This window comes from Bemisia tabaci, chromosome 3, assembly GCF_918797505.1.
Source record: "Bemisia tabaci chromosome 3, PGI_BMITA_v3".
NCBI classification, from domain to species: Eukaryota; Metazoa; Arthropoda; class Insecta; order Hemiptera; family Aleyrodidae; genus Bemisia; species Bemisia tabaci.
The window spans coordinates 20,415,547-20,436,036 of NC_092795.1; the positions used below are offsets into that span (position 1 = coordinate 20,415,547).

The 20,490-nt window shown below is 40.9% G+C and overlaps 2 protein-coding genes across 3 annotated transcripts in view; one reads left to right on the forward strand and one right to left on the reverse strand.

The window, feature by feature from the left end:
- Positions 1-20,490, forward strand: part of Sesn (Sestrin) — a 511,698-nt gene that overhangs the window by 284,774 nt on the left and 206,434 nt on the right. The gene's annotated exons all lie outside the window — the stretch shown is intronic.
- LOC109029980 (uncharacterized) lies at positions 1,321-6,308 on the reverse strand. Of its 2 annotated transcripts, none has more exons than XM_072297980.1 (4): positions 6,097-6,308; positions 5,090-5,526; positions 3,376-3,729; positions 1,321-2,618 (listed from the first exon to the last, which is right to left on the reverse strand). In XM_072297980.1, exons 3-4 carry the CDS (start codon positions 3,656-3,658, stop codon positions 2,119-2,121), a joined length of 783 nt encoding a protein of 260 aa, XP_072154081.1. In that variant the 5' UTR covers positions 3,659-3,729; positions 5,090-5,526; positions 6,097-6,308; the 3' UTR covers positions 1,321-2,118. The 2 variants fall into 2 exon arrangements, with proteins under 2 accessions (XP_072154081.1, XP_018896264.2); XM_019040719.2 differs by having other exon boundaries at positions 6,050-6,308.

Below are 20,490 nucleotides of genomic sequence, written 5' to 3' on the forward strand. Positions count from 1 at the left end.
TTTGCTTCTCGAGGGAAGGAATTAAGGGGAACGTTACGTACCTACTTTTAGGGGTATAAACTTGCGTCACGGTTACGTAATGAGGAGAGAGGGAGCATTACGTATTTCAACGTTACGTATTTTATGAGCAGCCCCGACGACCGAGATTCCGGAAGGAATTTGACGTTAGCCTTCCGGCATTCCGGCAACTGCGCGCCGAGCGGGTCTAATTCATTGTCAAAGGTCAGTCAATGGGCTGGGCCCCGCCTAATTGTGCAAGGCATAATGCAGCGTGAACCTATTGCAGGGGAAACTTGCAAGTAATTAGAAAAGCAGATCCATCTTTCGTCCAACCTCCGGCCGTGCCCGGGCGTCATTCCGTGCTCGCCGTCGTCTTCCGACACGTCACCCAGGGCACGCTCCCCCCCTCCCTCCCCTCTGCCCCCGCGACCCCCGTTTTAATACCTGGACTCAATAGCGCTCTCGAAATTGGTCGATCCCGGAAGCCCCGCGTTTGAACCCCCCTCGCCGTTTCCGGGAATCTCTTAGGTCCAGGATCCAGCGTCACTTCCTTGCAGATTGCGAATTAGAGGAGGGGTTATGATGCCAGGTTTGCCAAATTTTCCGCTTTCCCGGCGCACAGTGGATCGAGTTAATCGGAGAGATCGGACGTGAAATTGTTTGCTAAAACTGCGAAATTTTGATGTTTATTTCGTCACATTTTAAATTTAAAGGGAAGCGTTGGGAAGAAAATTTCACGAAGAAACCAATGGACCCACTTTTAGAACCTCAAAGTTTTGTATAGACGGTCTTAAGAGCGTTTAAAGTTTCCGAATTTTGTCCGACCTCTCCTATTGACTTGATTCATTGTGCGGCGGCGGCGGCCCTTTTCCCGTGTATGATGACATACATACTTATTGCAACTATATATGTTCCGTGATCCCCTAGATTTTCATTTTTTGTTACAGTTAGTTCTATCATTCTACTGAGCAGATCTCAATGATTTTTGTGGCTATCCGCATGTGATGATTTCTAGATAAGCCCGCTATATTAAGATTTTGGAAAAAACCTTCCTAGAGTACGTGATAAAGTTGTAAATTTTCTCCCATTTTAACATTGTAAATGTTCATTTTCTGTCACAGTTCGTTCTTAAGATATGCTAGGTCAATTTTCAAGATTTTTACTTTATTGATGGGAGGTATTGATAGGAATAAATGGACCTGCTCTATTTAAATTAACTCGAGGGGGCCCGCAAAAAGACCTTAGTGGGCGCGGAATGAACCGCGTAGCAGCCAAAAGGTATAGATAAGGGCCTCTCTAGTATAGATTAAGCATGACCTGTCTAATATACTTTTCTTTTTATTGACATGTACAAAATTGGACTCATAAAATACTCGACAATACAAGGAAACGTACACGATAAATTTTTCTTGTTGGCGACTGATTGGTAAATTAATATTTAACAGGAACATTGAAAACCTAAACACATTGTGACAGTAATAATAAAATGTAAGTTTATGTTAAGTTTAAATAATTGTCCACATTTCAAGTAAATAATCTTCAAGGCGTCATTATAATGGTCTAACTTCGAGTAAAAACTAACATCAATGGCACAAGCAGCTTTGAACAGCTTTGTTCCGCTCCATATTATCAGTCTCAACCGCATTACTGAGAAACTAAGAAGGTACCTGTTTGAAAAAAAATAAAAAATAAAAAAAGAGCATTGAGAGTCTTGGATACTTTTTGATTGTCTGCGATAACGGCGTGTTTGGCGTATGACTGAAGTCCACATCGCTACTGAAAAGAAAACCAATTGAATCACGTCAAAATTACATTTTTTCTTAGTAATTTTTTATATTTGATCCCAATCGAGCTCAATAAGAAAATATTATGCAAGACGGAGACAGCTGTTAAAAACTAATTTTGCCATTGATATTGGGTTCTTTTTTGCACGGGAGTAAACCGAATATTTATCGCCTGAAAATAGGAAAATATATTTAAACTCCGCATTGGCGGCTATCCTTGGTACATTGGTCCTTGCTACATTGGTCCTTGTTGCATGGATCCCTATTACACGTATCCTTATTACACGGATCCTTATTGCACTGATCCTTATTACACGGATCCTTATTGCAAGGGCTACAAGAAGCCTTGCAGGGTTTGGCCTTGGCGTTGGAGGTGCATATCTGGATAGCGGGTATGTTGATCATGGAGGAGGTCAACGGGGGCACGTTGGTGGCGGGGCCGGTGAAGTGGGTGGTTTTGGTGACGACCGTCCGCTCGCCCTGGGCGATGGCGTAGTTCTGGACGCCGATGCACTTGAGGACGGCGTCGTAGCCGTAGAGGAGGAAGGCGACCATGCTGGCGACGGCGACCCAGTAGACTCCGCGGGTGATGAGCCAGATCCCGAGGCCCCCGAAGCCGACGGCCAGGACCGCGTTGATGAGGAGCTCGAGTCTGGAGCCACGGCACCGTGTAGAACTTCTCGATGAAGTGGATCAGATACAGGATGAGCAGGAGGAGCGTCAGGACCAGGGCCACCATGGCCGTGTACCCGAACGGTTTCATGAGCTCTTTGTAGAAATGGGCCGCCACCAGTCCCAGGATCAGAACCAGGATTTCTAGAATTTTCAGGATCCCTGCAGACAGAAAATAAAATGTTAGTACTCACGGAGAAAAATAAAACCGCACTGAGCACCAACTTTGCTTTAAATTTCCCTCGATAAAATGTTTGAGGAAAATTATCAATATTTTTTTTTTGAAATTTTCAGACGTTTTAGATCAAATTACAAACAAAATTAGCTCAGAAATGGATGGGCAAACATTCAAAAATTTTCCTGAAAATTAGTGATTTGCCAGGAGAAATTTGTCAACACCTGAAGGCTCATACGGCGTTTTCCCTTATCACGGTAGTATTGTTGACAAAAATCTCCATTGTGTGTTTAGCCTGGACTGGGACTCATGTAAAACTTTCCCCCTCGTAATTTGTACCAGTGATCGAAACTCTCCTTTGAGTTTTAGGAGCCATGTGGCGCATCAAGCCTGATTTTTAGGCGCCATTGAAGATTTTTAAGGGGCCAAATTGACTTTTAGCCTATATATTACGGCGCATTGAGTGAAAAGTTAGACGCAAGATGTTTTCGTAATAGAACTAGTAAGTAACTGTAACTTGGGGAAGACAAAAGTCCAAATGATGAAATTGTGAAGAATAGAAAAAGCTTTCACTTGTGGTGCTGAAAATGTCGAATAATCACCTGATATGAAAATTCAGATTTCTAGGGGGCAATTTTTAGGGGCCACGGTGGCGCAGATCCTTCATTTAGGCGCCATGGCCGATTTTTTTGGCGCATTTGGCGCGTTGGCGCCTGTGAGTTTCGAACACTGATTTGTACTCACCTGATTTGGATGTGAGATAGCACCAGTCGAACCGAAGTTTACGCTGGACGCGTATGTTGGTGAGAACGGTGGCGGTGGCCTGTTCGATGATCGGGATGGCGCAGTCGGAGGGCCCGGGCGCGGCCGAGCCGCAGGGCTGGCAGGGCTGCTGCTGCGGCTGCGGCGTTGGGCAGCTCCGTGTGGATGGACATCTCTGGGGACATGAAGTCGGTTGCGGTGCGGCCGCCGGGCAGGTCGCCGAGATCCCCGGGTCGTTACCCGGTCCAGACGTGCTAGGTGCCATGGCCCGACAATTCCTTCTCAATATGGGGGCGAACTCACCCTCCTGCGAGCATCATCCTTCCCGTGGCTAACCTGACACACAGACGGAATGTTAAGGTGACACAGATGGAGATGAGTATGAGAACTCTCTTACAAGCGACCGCATTTAACAGAAAAGAACCAAGCCACATTGGCCATTGCCAAATGGACGTATTTCTGTCAAACGGAACTAAGCGCCATAGAGAGAGGAAGGTAGAGGGGGGCTTGGATTGGCGGCGGAAACGGGCGTCGGGCTCGTTCCGTCCTGTACTCTCAATGCTTTTCCATGGCGCTTAGTTCCGTTTGACAGAACGCGCTGTCCGGCATTCTAAATTCCTCAAAAGGAACTCAAATTGGGGCTTAGTTCCGTTTTACAGAAATACGTCCAAATTTAACTGGTCAATTTAATTTTTAACGCGAGAACGTTTGTGCGGATTCCTTTGAACATTTTAAGAAAATTTGCTTTGTAGTATGAAGAAAACTTACTGTAATTTGCATGAGAATTCGCATGACCGTTTTCAAGTAAAAAATTACGCAATAGCTGATGTGGCTTGATTCCTTTCTGTTTAACGCGGTCCAAGTCTCCTGGCGAAGGTAACCGAGTTGGCGTAGCTACCCAAGTAGCCGCAATCGCGATATGTTGCGATTTGATCAGAATGTATCGCGATTTGATCAGAATGTATCGCGATTTGATCGGAATTATCACGATTTGATTGACATCAATTTGTTGTAATATTTTCGGATAAAAAATTGCGATTTACTGCGATTTCATCGCAATAATTTGCAATAAAATCGCGATTTTATCGAAGGCAATTTGTCGTAAAATTAGCGAACAAAAAATCGTTATAAATTGAAATAAAATTTCGATTTTATCGAACGCGCTTCATGGAGATAAAATTTCGATAAGATCAAGATAATCGCTCAGATTTTGATGATCCTAGCGATTATACCGCCAAAAAATCATGAAAAATCGCAACTTATTAGTTTCAAAAGATCGCGATTTTTTAGTTGAAAATTTCTACTTCGATGGGGATTCAAGAGGAGTGTGCCTCCCCCCCCCCCATAATATATAAGATTGTGAGAAGTCAACTGTATAAGCAGACTCCTGTGAGAGGTAAATAGGCCTCTGCCCCCTCCCCTCTTCCCAATACATTTTGTTTGTTACGCTTCTTCTAACTTCAGCTTTATAATGGTAGGAAAAGTAGATAAAGTGAACCGAGGTATTAAGCCTCTATTCACTGCCAAAAAACGCCCCCCTCCCCACCCGTGCATTTGCAGCTTTTGATGATGCATTTTTGCAGCTTAGAAAAAGCATTTTTCACGTAATATCTTAATTAAACCTGCAAGCCTACTAAATAGCAAAATTTCAAATCTTGACTTCAAAAATTGTACCCGAAATGGAATTAGTACTTACAGAATCGCCACGTTTTTGTGACAAAAATCTTGTTTCGTATCCCAACAAGAGGAATTAAAACCGATGTGCTTCGTCACTGTGACTGTTTTCGAGACACTTCCAGGTATATCCGCTGAAATCTACTTCGCGAACGTGATTTGCAAACATAAAGCTCTGATCGTCTGGGGCGAAGACATAATCTTGCTTCCTTAAGTGAAAATCGATGTACAGTTGCATGGAACAGGTGCACGCCAATGTTCCAAAACGAGATCTTAATAGCACGGAATGAGAACTTCGATTTTATTCACTGTCAATGTCGCGGGAATTTTAACAACAATAATTTTGAAGAATATTATTTTCCTCTTGAAAACTAGAACTCTTCAAATGAACATCGGAGCACCAGTCTATTCCATTCCACTGGATCCACGTTCCCTTTGCGGCCTAGTGGCACTAGCCAACTGTAAAAAAAAATTATTTTCAATAAAATATTGGTAACAAAGGACTTGGAAACGGTGTGATGGTGTCCTCCAATGTCTACACTCATAAGGATAAATATAAAAATGGAGGATACTTGGCAAGAAACGCCCTAACCTCTGATATTTTGTCAACATGCGGTGATAAGAATGCACGTTTGAATCAGAAGTAGTTTTCTCGCCAAAGATAAATACAAATCGTTTAATTAATTAGTTTCTTTTTATTCGTTTCAATCTTTTTAGTAGTTTTTTTTTAAATTTTTTAAGAGAGCGGAAAATTAAATTTCACTCGTATCCTAGTGGCTACACTGCTTGGCTGCCTTCATTTTTGGCCGAAAACCCCCAAAATGGTCAAAGAAATCTGAATTTATTTTGTCATATTAGGGCTAAATACAATGACGTATGTAAAGCATTTCAGTGAAAATATAAAATTGTTTCATGTATGCCACAAAGGGTTAATAAATAAATGAATGAAAATGTTACAAATGGAAAAAATTGCACAAGATACCTTCACTCAGAAGAAAATAACCTGGAAAATAGGAGGCTAGTCATCACCTCGGAGAGCTCAATGAGTATTTCAATCAGTGCCTCAAAAACTTCGCCCGGCATTTTTTAAAACATTTGACGTCCAAACTTATCCCGAACATTTTTAGTTAGAAAAAAAAACATCACACACCTCCAATTTTAGACTTCAAAATTTAACATCGTGATTTAAAAAAGACGCCATATTTACTCCATTATCTCTCAAAACAAATCATATGTTTTTCCTTCGATACAAATCTATCATTATGAGAGGAAAAGAGACTTGTCTATTCTTTATGATGGTTGCCAAATTAAACATTATTAATGTTATTTTTACGTTTTTTACCTTCTTAAGTGATGCTTTATAGTCTTAAAGTTTTGTTCTTTCTTATGTATTTTTTACTGTTTTCGCGCATAATATAAACGCGCATTTCTTGAAACAGCAAAACTGCACTTAAGCACTTTGTTTTCCAAGCTCCTCAAATATGAGAACAGTGAAAGACATCCACTTTTTGAAACGTTAAACAACTTATAAAGTAAGAAGGTGGATGAATGGTGCTGAGTCCACACCATTTCGAGGAAATTCCAAAAAATTTAATTAGTCAAAAATATTTTTTTAACTCTGATGAATACCAGTTCAAAACTGAGGGGGGAGAGTATTCAGCTCAGGCAGTCTGCATTCGCAACTTATGAAGGGCCCCCGATGAATTTGCGAGATGCGATGGTTCAAGCTGGCAACGCCGCAAAAGCGCCCGGTTTTAGGCACGTTCCAGAACACGGGTTCCAGATAGCACACATTCGCGAAACAATAAAAAAGACCCGGCACTTAGCATTACTGGTTCATTTTCATGACAGTGACCCGCGATGCGGGGAGGCGATACAGATGACGAAAACTTTTCGATTTGCGTCAACGTAAAAGTAGCGTTCAGGTTTGCGTGTAAACAAACTTTAAAATTCAAATTTCTCGCTGAAAATAGGGTGGCGCGGCGACGGGAGCCGGGACTTCCGTCGATTCAGATCGTGCGCCGCACAGTGGATCCAGCCAATGGGGGAGGTCGGACACAGTTTGGAAACTTTAAAAGCTTGTACCTCCGTTTATACGAAAGTTCGAGATTTTAAAAGTGGTTGCATTGGTTTCCTTGTAAAATTTTCTTTAACAATCACCCTTCAAAATTTAAAATGTGACGAAATTAACATCAAAATTTGCAGTTTTAATCAAAAATTTCATGTCCGACTTCTCTGATTGACTCGATCCACTGTGCGCCGCTCTGCAGTTATTCTATTTTCAATGCCTGCGCCCGTGCATTTCAATTAATTTCATGCTCCGATAATGATGCCAAAACGCGAGTTTACACTGTATTAGAGTAGAAATTAGCCATGACAAGCTCCGGCCCGGTCTCCGAGTGAAATTTTTCATCCGCTATTTTAAACCGGACTCGTGTTCTGCCATGCTACGGAAAAATGCCGTATGAAAATCCCACAGCTGCTAAATTTCCGCCGATAAAATGTTTATTTTTCACGAGAGTTAATCATGTTTTTTCTTTCAGCTTCACTTTGGCACCTGCTGTCATTTCCCGGAATAAATCCCAAAATTCGGAACTTTTCAAATAATCGGAACTTTTCCCGGAAGTTTCAGCTATTTCCAGAATTTCCTTGAAAGCGGAGTTCGCTTGTTTGACTTGATAAAATACTGATGTGTTTACTGTACTGTGGCTACTGATATCTTTACTTGATAAAATTTAGGGACTTTTTGATCAAATTTGACGATTATCGAAACTAAATCTGGGCGTATTTTGGAATTTTTCTCCAGAATTTTTCTCGTAACTTTGGCAAATCGGAATATGTTTCCGGAAATCGGAATTATCTCGTAATCTTTTGATAAAATAAAATGGCAGCACTGACTGCGAAGAAAATTTTGGGAAAATTGATGGAGACATATTCAAAGTTGCTCTGGGAAAATTTAATTTTTTATGGAATGAAATCTGGCAACGTCTGACGGCTCATACGGCATTTTTCCTCAGCACGGCGGTGTTATGCTAGAGCCCATGACCCCGCAGCCCGGAGCACGTATCCGAAACGGCTTTGCTTCCAACTTACGCTCCTAATGCATACGAAATTTTCTCCTTAAGTGGGACAATAAATCCAATTCAGAGCGGTAAGTGCAAAAATAAAGTTTTGAGAAAATGCACTCGGTGGCGTCCGAGCGGAAAATTTTATTGAACGGATCGCTGCCATTCTTCGTAACATCTTACTCTACACCGAAAAAAAAAAAAAAATTCGGTCGTATGCCCCAAAGTTCGGTATTTCACATCATCCCGACTAATTCGGTTCGTCAGACCAAACTTTTGGTTCGTGTAACCGAACTTGTGCGGTGGAGTTGGTGAACTGACGTTTTGTCCGAAACCGAAGTTTGGTCACATATGCCGAACGTTGGTCACTCGAACCGATAGTCCAGTTTGACAAACTGAATATTTGGGATGATATGGAATACCGAACGTTCGGTTCATATGACCAATTTTTTGTTTTTAAATGTATAATATAATATCATAACAGTAACGCGTAACACATAACGTCTGAAGCGCAAAGCACTTCAGGAGGTTGGACCACAAGGTGCGGTGGGAAGTGTAGCCCCTGGTTATCAATAATCATCCTAAAGCCCCGCTAGAAATTGTTTGATACATTAAAAGTCAAATAATTTTATCTTCGAATGTGTATGAAGTGCATCATTTATATTTCATTTTATTCAAAACAGTAGTGTGTTCTATATTCTGCATGTTTGCGGGACGTATTGGGCTTTTGGGCTATTCGAAAACATTTTAAGGTTGGAAGTCGGCAGAAATGGGCACCTGGTACCCAACAATAGAGATTACAATAAGTATAGCCTTTCGCGTATGAGTGCTCACTTATAGCTGTTTGTCAGACATGACATCAATTTTTACGCACTTACTGCTATTTTTTAACTTGTTTGTGTGAATTTGAAATTCAGAGTTAATATGCCATGTGCATGTTAATTTGTTAAAAGTGTCCTGAGGCCGCCCTTATTCAAAATGCCCTTAAAAGCCAGTGACGTGATAACAATATGTCTTGGAGGTCTTGCAATCAATTCGCAATTCTGTCTCTCCCCCTTCCTATGTACGGTTCCCCAGTCAAGAACTTTTCCCTCCGAACAAACTTCTTCTTCTTCATTTCTCTGTGTAACTTCGCATTTTTTGTTATTTTTATTTTTTTTTTTAAATTATCAGAGAAGTGCTCACGCAATTTAATCTAAAACAAATTTTGAGGCAAAACATCCATAAATTTATACACGAAAACAGGAATATGCATTTTTCTGGGGGTGACTCTTAGAAACGTCCAATTGTTCCTAATTTTACCTCATGCAACGCTCAAAGGCAGCATAGTCAACACTGTTCCGTGAGCTAACGAACAAATACAAGCGGATTTCCGTAAATGAGCTGTGCATGTAGGTATACCCAGAATAACAGTTACATGTCGGATTTAAGCAACATTTAAATGAAATAGAACCACCCATCCATACCATCGCAGGCTATCTCAACCCCTCTCTCTATCCCCGTTCTTCCGTTTAGCACTAAGTTCGCTTCAGGGGTACTTTTATTAGCTTACAGCTATACATGGCGTTCCGGCAAATATCCTCGAGTGCCGCTAAATCGTAAATATTACCTGTAATCAACCGAGCATACTGCCGTGCTAAGGGAAAACGCCGTATGAGCCTTCAGGCGCTGCCAAATTTCCATTTATAAAACACGCATTTCCTAGTAAACTTATGAATATTTTCCATCCCATTTTTCAGATAATTTTGTTCGAAATATTACCTAAAGTGCCTGAACATTTCTAAGACAAATATTCACATCTTTCCTCAAAAATACACATTTTATTGGAGGAAATTTGGCAACTCTCGAATGTTCTTACAGCGTTCTTCCTTAGCACGGCAGCATAATCCTCCGCAATGGCATGACTGTCTTCTGTCTTGAACACAATGGCGTCAGTTACAGTTTTCTGTATGAATTGATGAGCATGAATGGGCGAGAATTATCATGGTTGTCAAAGTTAAACCCTTCAGAGGCCACCCATAAATTATTACGTAAGGAACTTGCATAGAGGGAGGAGCGCTCAAGCCACTCATACCTTAAGGGTGCTTTACGAAAAGTGAGGAGGATGGATACGGCGAAGCCTCACAAAAGGCTGTAGGTAAATTATTCAATTCGATTGATCTTCATTTGCTTGCACTGAAATAAATAAGTTAGATAAGAAGCAAAGTTTGGGTGTTGGGGGTTTCCAATTAATGGCGGTAGTACCCCAATAAATTAGGTTACTAACTCAGATGATGCGATTCGAGTTGCGGTACTACCAAAATTAATTAAAAATGTCCGGATCATCCAACAACTCGGGGTAGTACCACAATTAGGGGATATCCCCGGGAACTTTTTTCCTTGGACGATTCCAGCAGTGACGGCAGTACCCGTGCAAGTATGCTATCGAGAGGGAGCTAGGTTTAGTATGGTCAGCTCAGACCCAGTTACAACCCCCCCCCCCCCATCCTTCCTTATCAAATGTTTTATCTTTTCTTAAGTTGTATCTTATTAGAGCCATTCCAACGTTTGAATGTGTAAGTTTACAGTAGATCGCCAAGGCGAAATGATCTTACCGAGTGCACTGGAAAAAATAGCACATTGGATCTAGAGTCCTGCAGACTCTTGAAAACATCGACAAGAAAAAATACTCTTGATTCAATCGGATTTTTGCTTGAATCAAGACGAAATCCGCTTAAATTAAGAAGCTAGGTTCTTGATTTAAGCTAGATTCTGATTGAATCAAGAGTACTTTTTCTTGTCGATGTTTTTAAGAGTCTGGACTCTAGTCTAGATCCAATGTGTTTTTTTTTCCCCAGTGTAAGTTTACAGTTGATCGCCACGGCGAAATGATCTCACCGAGTGTGCGAAATAGGCAAGAAACACAAGGGGCTTGCAAGGTCATTCCGGCAGGAATTCGCCATTTTTACCCTACGGTTACCAAAAAAAAAAATAAACTCCCTTGATTTAAATGCGGGAAGCACATCGTAGGAATTTATGGGCCTCGTGAAGAAATGCGTTCAATTACGGAAAGGAACTACATCCCTCCGAGGGCGGCTACGGCTTGACTTGCTCGATTCTCTCTTAACACGGAGATTAAACTTTCCGCAGCACCGCGCCACCATCCCCACCCGTCCGGCCCCCCGAAAATTAGAGAGGCGATACGTAATTATTCGCTGTAGCCTCTTCCGAGCTCCCGCCACTCTCTCCGAAATGGGCGGAAAATTGTACTTTAGTCAGGATGAGGAGAGAAAAATTCGCGTTCGGGTCTCATTCTGTCGTTTTCCGGACGAAGGAACATGACTCAATTCCAAGGTTGTAAGATTGATTGAACTTTTAACAAGAGTGCAACTGCGTGGTTTCGGTTCGGAATTTTGCTAAGTTTCACGTGCAATCAGGAGTATCTTGTTTGAAGTATAATTTTGTTAAATTTTACGTGTAACTAGTGAAATTTTTGGTTCGATATATCTAAAAGTTTTCTAGTAAAGATACAATTTGCGAGTGGAATTTTTTCAGGGTTGAAATGTAGTTATGATTGGTTGGCTGAAAAACAAATATTTTACCGAGGTCCCTTTGGAACACTAGGCATAGTCAGAAAATAGGTATCGAAGCACTCCAGCATTTTCTGGCCAAGAATTTATCCAGGAAGTACACAGATTTCTGTTTCGCCTTCAATTTAGAGCTGAAGTATCTTGATTTATTTTGAGAGAAAAGCTCTGTACTTTTGATGGATGCCTCCCATTCCTAATATATTAGAGCGCCTTCAGTTTCGTATGATACTGTGCAATACCTCTGGTGTAAAATAGTTGCTTCAAGCGGCGTGACATGCTGCGGCGCGGCAGGCGGGCAGCCAGCGCGAAACGCGCATTGGCGCCTACAAACCTAACAGGGATACTTCACGCGTTGCGCAATGCGTGAAGTATCCCTGTTAGGTTTGTAGGCGCCAGTGCGTCGCCGCTCCGCTTTACGTTAGGCTCTAATATTTAATCTGGCGGAGTCAGCGTTATTCAACTCATGATTTTGAAATGTTTGCACATCTTATATGGATTATTCTCATTTTAATTGATGAAAAAAATTATGTATTAAAGGAAAATATAATGTGTGTTTTATAAATATTAAGATGGTTCCGTATCAAACTTAACGATTTCCAAAGCACAGGAATTTCTACACAATTTCTTATAGCTTTTTATAATCGATGGCGGAAAAGCAACAGCCAGGCGATAAATTGTAAAGCCCGGCGATAGGAACTATGGCCCGGCTGCATAATTTTTCATCGCTTCGTATAGCCCGGCCGTATGATTTTCTCCGCATTCTACAGCCAGCTATATTATTTTCTGTAGCCTTCTTTAGCCGGCTATAAGAATTCCTATGGTATTTTGAAACGCAGCTCTTATCGCCAATTTTTACCAGGGTAAGGATTCAACAATCAAGGCGTTTGCTTCGTCACACTCTCTAAAGCAGAAATATTCGTGCAATGTGACAACACCGACCTCCTTTCTATCCACGATTCTAATCCAGGCTCTTTGCCAAGGCTCAGGAGCAAGAGTCGTCAGGCAAATGAAGAATTTAGTGTAAAAGCAAACTTTAAGCCCTCCGATTCATCCCTCGCAAGCTTTCGCAACTTTCTTCCACTCTTGTGGCTCCAATTGGGAGAGAGAAAATATGCATAAAATTGTCAGCACCACCCATCACCCATTAGTGCCGGGTGTTGTTTCATATTTTTTTTCGCTTCTCTCCGTGCCTTCCTCGGTTAAGAACTTTGATGAAGCGCGTTGCCAATTCAGTCCCTCCCTCTCGGAATCTCAGCTCGCGTTGTTAGTGTTCCAAGAGAACAGTTACAAAAAACCTAGAGGAAATTGGTAAAATTTGCGTTGAGGAACGTTACGTAGCGCGGTATCGATTCAAATTCACCCTTTTGCTATACTTAATTTGGCTAAAATGCCTTACACTGAAAAAAAAAAAAATCTCGGTGTATTTACTAAGAAAAGGGTAAAACTACCAAGAATTCAGGGTTCTATTCGATCCCAGTTTTTTCTTGGTAAAATTATTCAACTTTTTCGGTAATTTTACAGGACCTTGGTAAAAACGCCAATATTTTTTATCAACTGTGGTAGAATTACCGAGATAAAACGGCAAAGTTACCGGGAATTGATTACCAATAAAAGTGGTATTCTCACCTGAAAAAAACAGTAAAAATACCGGTTTTTAGGTAAGCTTACCAGTCTGTGTTGGTAAAATTACCAATAATTGGTAAAAAAAAGTGAGATGGTAAAGGTGCCAACGGACCGTGGTAAAAACGCCGAGAATTTTGTTTCAGTGTTTGCTATACTTAACTTGACTAAAATGCCTTAATGCCGTAATGCACTTGTATGTAGTCATCAGCGCTCATGTATCGTATCACCTGAGCAGAGATCTATGGCTCTATAATGCTGTGGTATTCGTAACAATTTAGGTCTCTCGAATTCTCGATGAGTATCGATCGAATTCTGTTTTTAATAATAATGTCTCTTCAACTTATTCGGACTGACTCCGCAAATCGAATCGCAAATTGAAAATGACCCGACTCCAAAAATTGTGAAAAATTCATTTATTGCAGGAAATTGTTTTTTGGGGCCAGAGGCAACTTTTATTTGTTTAATGTGATTCGACGGATGCCATTTTTTGTGACAGAGCGACGTGCAATATATCGCATCAATTCGTTGCATAATTTCAGCTACTTGTCATTTTTTTCGAATTTTGAGATCGCACTTCTGTTGTCATGAGACTAAAGAATTCATGTACCTTTGACGAAGAAATTCAACGTGATAAAGGCAGGGGTTTTTCAGAGGAAAAATATCGCCTTTGATACTGATATCGAAACTGCACTCGAAAAAAGGAAAATAGGAAAAAGTAAAAAAGAGGGAAAAAAGAAAAAATTAAAAAGGAAAAAAGGAGAAAAGGAGAAAAGGAGAAAATGAGAAAAGGAGAGAAGGAGAAAAGGAGAGAAGAAGAAAAGGAGAAAAGGAGAGATGGGAAAAAGGAAAAAGGAACAAAGACAAAAAGGAAAAAAAGAAAAGAAAAAAAGTTATCAGCTTTCAGACGATCTGACAACAACGATAATTTAAAAGGATTAATCAGAAAGTAAATAGGCTTGTCTCAAACGCCATGGCGCCTAGTAATCAAATTCTTCTTTCGAATGCTCCACGTCGAGTTCCGTTTTTCCTGCGGAACTTTTCATATTGAATGGGCACTGTTTTTGAGTTTCCTCCTCCTTTCAGCTTGCGCCGGTTTGTCATACTAATTAGGGGAGCTTTGTCCCATCGCCTCATGTTCCTCGCGTTCATATTGAGGAGTCAGAGACCAGGATCCGGTCTCAGTGTTGAAAAAAAGTCCGTCCCGCAGTCCCAGTGAATAGGTCATAAAAATAGAACATGAGGACTGATAACCTTCCCTTCTTCCGTCCATAAATTAAAAAGTTTGAGCATATACACAGTCCCGTAAGTCATGTTCATGAAGAAAAAACCGATATATTTTTTTTTTCTTAATCAACTTTAAGTAGCCTATCGGCTAATCCCACGCTTTTTCTCCATCCCCAGGTGACCATTGGCTGAGACCATCAAACTGAGGTAACCTGGCCGGAATCGAACCCGGTACCTTCTAGTTATAGGGCCGGCGCAACAACCACAGTTACACCACAGGAGGCCGGAAACCTGAAAAATAGCCTGTTTTTAAGGCCTAAAAAACATCAGAACAGCCGATGAGTCATTCTCAAAAAAACTCAAGCGCGCCAAAGCTTCATACAGTGAGTGTCTTGATTTGAGCGATTTAAATCTCTCACGAAAGCTTCTCAAATTTTCAAGAATGAGGGGGTAAATGTTTGTTCTTTCAGACCAAACATGCCTCTGTGTTTGAGATTTTAGTAAGTTTTTGCACTTGAAAGCTATCATTAAGAATCCTTTTGTCACGTTATTTCACTGATAAAATATTTCAGGATACGAAATTGCAATACCCAAATTAGGTATCGAAATTAGTGGAAGAAGAGCACTATTTTTTTTTTTCTTCTTTTTTTTCTTTTTGTATAAGGCTCTACCTATATGCCACGGCTCGTTGGGGCTTTGTTTTTCTCCGCGAAATTTTCAGCCGCTGAAGAACAATTCTTTTTTCTATAAAACCACTTCTATTTAGATGTCACTTACTTAAATCTTATAATCTTTGTAAGGATTTCCACAACCTGTTCCAGCCGAAGTTTGATTCCGTCGTCAGCGAAACCACTAGTGTGCTCTATCAGAGATGCAGCGGTCAAGTCGAGCTATGACTCGGAATTGAAAATAGGATTTTGATTGAAAAATGAAAGGTAGTTGGCCCATAACTTGAAACATGAAGTGGGTATCTGATTGGTGGTAATATTCTACGGTCGAAGAGAGCCGTCTGATTATGCTGAATGATGGATCGATTGATCACCCATCCGATAATGGCAGAAGAGGTCAACTTGATTAACGATTTTAGACGAGTGAGATGTTGCCGATTTTTCGATAGGTATCCCATGTATTCCTATAAAAGGCACTATACTGCCGTGCTAAGGAAGAACGCCGTATGAGCCTTCAGACGTTGCCATATTTCCTTCGACAAAAAGTGAATTCGCTGGGAAAATTATGAATATTTTCCTTAAAATTTTTCGGATAATTATGTTCACAATTCAATCTAAAATGTCTGAAAATTTCAAGGTAAAAGATGGATAACTTTCTTCAAAAATACATGTTTTATCTGGAGAAATTTGGCAACTCTAGAATGTTCATACGGCGTTCTTCCTCAGCACGGCAGTATAGGCCGTGGTGAGGAAGAACGCCGCCGTATGAACATTCGAGAGTTGCCAAATTTCCCTTGACAAAACATGTATTTTTGACAACATTTATGCATATTTTTTCTCGAAATTCGCAGATACTTTAGATTAAATTGCGTACAAAATTGTCTGAAATTTTCGGAAAATAATACACGCACGTTTCCCAGTAATCTCGGTTTTTATCGGAGGAAACTTGGCAACGTCTGAAGGCTCATACGGCGTAGCACGGCAGAGAGGGTGTGCGATTGTGTGTAGACGAATCTGCATGATCAATTATTTCGATTGAGCTGAATTAGATTCCAAAAATAATGTAACCTCTCCCAATGCTACCGATGGAAATTAATCGATGCCCATTGAATTTGCTGTGCGCCCGTGACGTAGGTCTGAACCAGTCTATAGACAAAACAACGATGCAAATATTCAAAACACAGCCAGTGGCGTGGCGTGAATTACGATGTATAGATTGTTCTGCCATTTAATCCTATGGTAAAGAATCGATCATTGAGGTGTTCGCTGCGAACACCCTGTTTATCGATCCATTTCCATAGGTTTAAATGGCATAAAAATCGATACATCGCAAACAAGCCACGCCACTGGCAGCAACGTGGTCTCGAGGGCTCACTCAACGGGGACTATGAGCTAGAAGTTGATGTAACAAGGTTCGCTTGAGGTCTTGCCGCAATAGTCGGTTATATATTATCGTTATATTGGTCGTTTGATCCTACTGAAGATTCCTGAGAAGGCATTGTTTGGTGGGTGTGAGCATTATGTCAATGATGGAATTTCGAAACTTCGTATCTTGATCTGCGACGTTGCAGACCTATCACGAGAGCACCTTTATGAGGAGAGTATAGACACAAAGCCCCATGGAGATACTTGATATTAAGAAAAATAGTGGTGATTCCGGGTCAGAGACAAGAGACCCTCCACTAGTATCTTGGCCATTGTGGAAGCTTTTACTTTCGTCGGGACTTCAGCATTCTACTGTTGACTTACCTATATGGTTGATGTTTAACAACGTGTTGGCAGTTTCGTTTTGCAAACAAGTCAAAAAAGGCCGAAGTTTGCGAAACTTGTTTGGCTCATGACGTCAGCCGAAGCTCATCATTAACCATGTAGGTAGGTCAACAGCCGAAATTGAGGTGATGACTGTTGCTCCCTAATAATTGTCCATAAGGAACTGTTGAATCCCCGAAAGTAAAATCTTCCACCTGTCGCTAGGAGGCCAGTGGAGGGTCTCTTGTCTCTGTTCCAGGTATGTGAGGGGGTAATGGTTGTTGCCAGCCGCTGACGATTGTTGTCTGCTGCACTTGCTACGAGTTTTGCCATAATAGAGGTTTAGGTTTAAAAGATCTTTTAGAATGTAGTGCACAAAATTGGGCACAAATATAAACAAAGACGCTTACATGTGTTATGTAAAGTACACGGTGCTGCGAGCAAATAAAGCTTCATTTTTTGCACATTTGAATCATCTCCATGCAATATCTATACCTTCTTCTTTTGTTTGTTTTTTTTTCATTTCTTTTAACCTAAGAGCGTCACGGATGGATGATAAGTCTTTAATCAACCTTTCAGCGAGGCATTAACATTTTTATAAAGGCGTAAAAATGTGCTGAAAAATTTCAACGCCCTGCTTTTCTAAAACCAATCTCTAATTAAGCCAAGTCATGCCCTGACAAGTTTTTGCAAATTTTTCTCCATTTACGGGTTATCCATAATACACCGATTTTCTTTTAACTAATTATAAGTAGGTTCCATCAAGAGAAGAACAGTTTTGTCAAATTCGACGAATCCAATACGCCAATTGTAGAAATTTATCCTGAAATATCAATTTTAATAATTTTTATAACCAGGAAAATTTATTTTTTTCTTCTTTTTATGGACGAGGCATTTTATGCTGGTTACACTCCAAAACCAATGAACTTAAAAAGTTCGTACGTAACCGTGCAGGGCCGGATTTACCTACGTGCCGCCCATGGGCCGCCCGGATTTTGCCGCCCCCTTCTCACTCGTTTCTAAACATTAATGAAAACCATCTAATGAGCGTGCCAGCGGGGGTGGGGTGCACGAGACGCGTTTACTCGTGTTTGACACATTTTTTGGGAAAGCCCTGTCAACACTACAAGCAAAAGTTCACGGAACTTTGTGCAAAAGTTAAGTTTCGTAAACCTATCTCTGTGTGGACAAGGCCTTCCATTCATGAGAAATGAACGAAAAAATTATCAAAGAACAAACATAAATGTGGATTAATGATTTTAACTTCCCCCACCGCGCCGTGTTTGGCGCAATGCGTGAAGTATTCACGCAGTCTTGTAGGCGCTATCCATTTCACGCTGACCGCACTGTGTTTGATGCAATGCGTGAAGTATTCGTACATTCTTTTAGGAATGTAGGCGCTAATATGTGTTACATGCCGGCCACCGAGCCGCGGGCTTCTCCTTTTCATCTCAAGTCCTCATCATCATTTCTCTCAAAGTCGCGCTGTTCCAGGCCAAATTGCGTGTTTGGTTTCTTTCTTAACTCGACTAATTGAAGGTGCTGTCTCTTGTATCACTGAAAGACGACAAAATTAGAAATCACTATACGCTCAGGAAATGAGAGATTTTGCAGCCGTTTCTAGTTGGTAATTTTTTTTTTTTCTAAATCCGATTTTTTTTATACCTACATTGAAAAAAATTGCAAAATTTGCCGCCCCCTGTAGCTTTACCTCCATGAGCCGCGGCCCATGTGGCCACCCCCTTAATCCGGCCCTGGTTACCGAAGGGCTAATTCACTGGGAAAATTGTTGTTTTTGAAAACTTTAATGAAAGTGCCCTAGTAGCGAAGTATTTAATTTCGTACCGTGTGTACTGGTCCAATGTTGCGAATTCTGAATAATTACACTGATCCCAGCTGAAAACTCGAGGCAACTTTCTAACCTAGCCCCCGGCTGTGCAACTTACGCCCGTTGCACTCTTGATTTAGTTTTAGAGGATCATCTGAGATAACGGTGCGTTCATCCGAAGCCCGGAGGCGATTATTTATAATTTACAATTAGGTAGCCACGAGGAAAAACGGAGCGATTTTCTTCGCCGAGGCCGAGGAGGTGAGGGGAGCACCGCACCGCATGGGTCTATACTCCAATCCTACGCAAGACAGCAGTAAGTACACTTCGACAAGAGCCCCGAAGTACATGAGAATAACTGCTAGACATGGATCAAGCGGAGGTGCACTTACTGGTGTTTCCTGTAGCATGGTAGTATAAACACCGGGCTGTCTGCTTGCCTCGGGTCGCTGCATACGAGTACTCACTGCTGTTGCCACATCGTTCATTTAATAAATAATTGAAAGTAACCTGGATTAGGCTTAATAATAATTACACCCGTATTATTGGCTTTAGGACTGTTAAATTAGCGACTTTTAATGGGGGACGAGACCTTTGGCTCTGAAAAATTATAAAAAGCTATATTAGCGGTATTGTTTCGAGAGGTTTTGTATGAAACATGATTTTCCATCAAAGCTCAAAGCAAAAATGTAAAACCAAACTGAAATTTTGGCAACTGAACATAGTTGGAGCAACAGCAATATTAAAAAATATCAAAAAGAAGAAATTCGAACGGATCAAACCTATTAATTTTAAACCTTGTTAGAAAAAACTTTTAAGATTTGGTCGAATTTAGTGCTTAATATGGTCGGATTTTGTAAGCCCCTCGACCCTCAATGATTTGTTCTTGCAAAATTTTGCAAAACGGTTGTTATAATTTCCAATTCATTGCAATAAAAAGGGAGGTACATTCATGACCAACTCTCTACAATAAAACCATATCTTGCACATGTTTATTTTACAGGAGCAGCAACTCACGCTAAAATTCTCGTGATTTGTCAAATTGAGTGACCGACGAGAACTGCTCTCCAACAGTATTGGAAAGAACCAACATGCTGTGATTGCTGTGTTGGCCTACTTTTACCGGTATGAAAGGTTTCATCAATAATTTTTTAGATAGTTTTACTTTCAACTTCAGATTCAACTCCTTTTGAAACCTATAAGCGAACTATTTCCATAAAACTAAGGTTGTGCAGGTTCATAAGACGCAGAGCATTTTAAGACGTAATGTAAGCATAGGTATACCATAACTTTAAACTTTCCGAACTTCCCTCGAGATTAACTCAGAATTCGAAGGAGCTGACTTTGAAAACTTACAAGTCCAAAATATCCATTTTTGGTGGAGGACAAAAACAACTATCTCTTGCTGAGTGATGTGTAAGTTGAACGTTGACCAGGCTAATTTAATGTTTCTATGGTGTGTGAAGTGCATCATGGCCAATTTTAACGATCCGTATGAACGCCGCATGGGGAGGAGGGGAGGGCGTCCCAGGGAGTCCCGAGGGCTGGGGTTCCCCCTATGAAAGTTGTGATTGTATGCGTTCGCACAATTTCATTGGATAAATAGGCCCTTCAATTCTGTCTGATATGCATTGCATTAATGAGAATTGAATAATTACCTAAAATTTTATTTTTGATCACGTTGAGCGCTTGCACGG

Coding starts and splice junctions, on each gene's coding strand:
- LOC109029980 (XM_072297980.1), bottom strand. CDS start 3,658: ATGGCACCTAGCACGTCTGGACCGGGTAACGACCCGGGGATCTCGGCG. Junction 2,619..3,375: donor CTATCTCACATCCAAATCAG/GTGAGTACAAAT, acceptor TTCTGTCTGCAG/GGATCCTGAAAATTCTAGAA.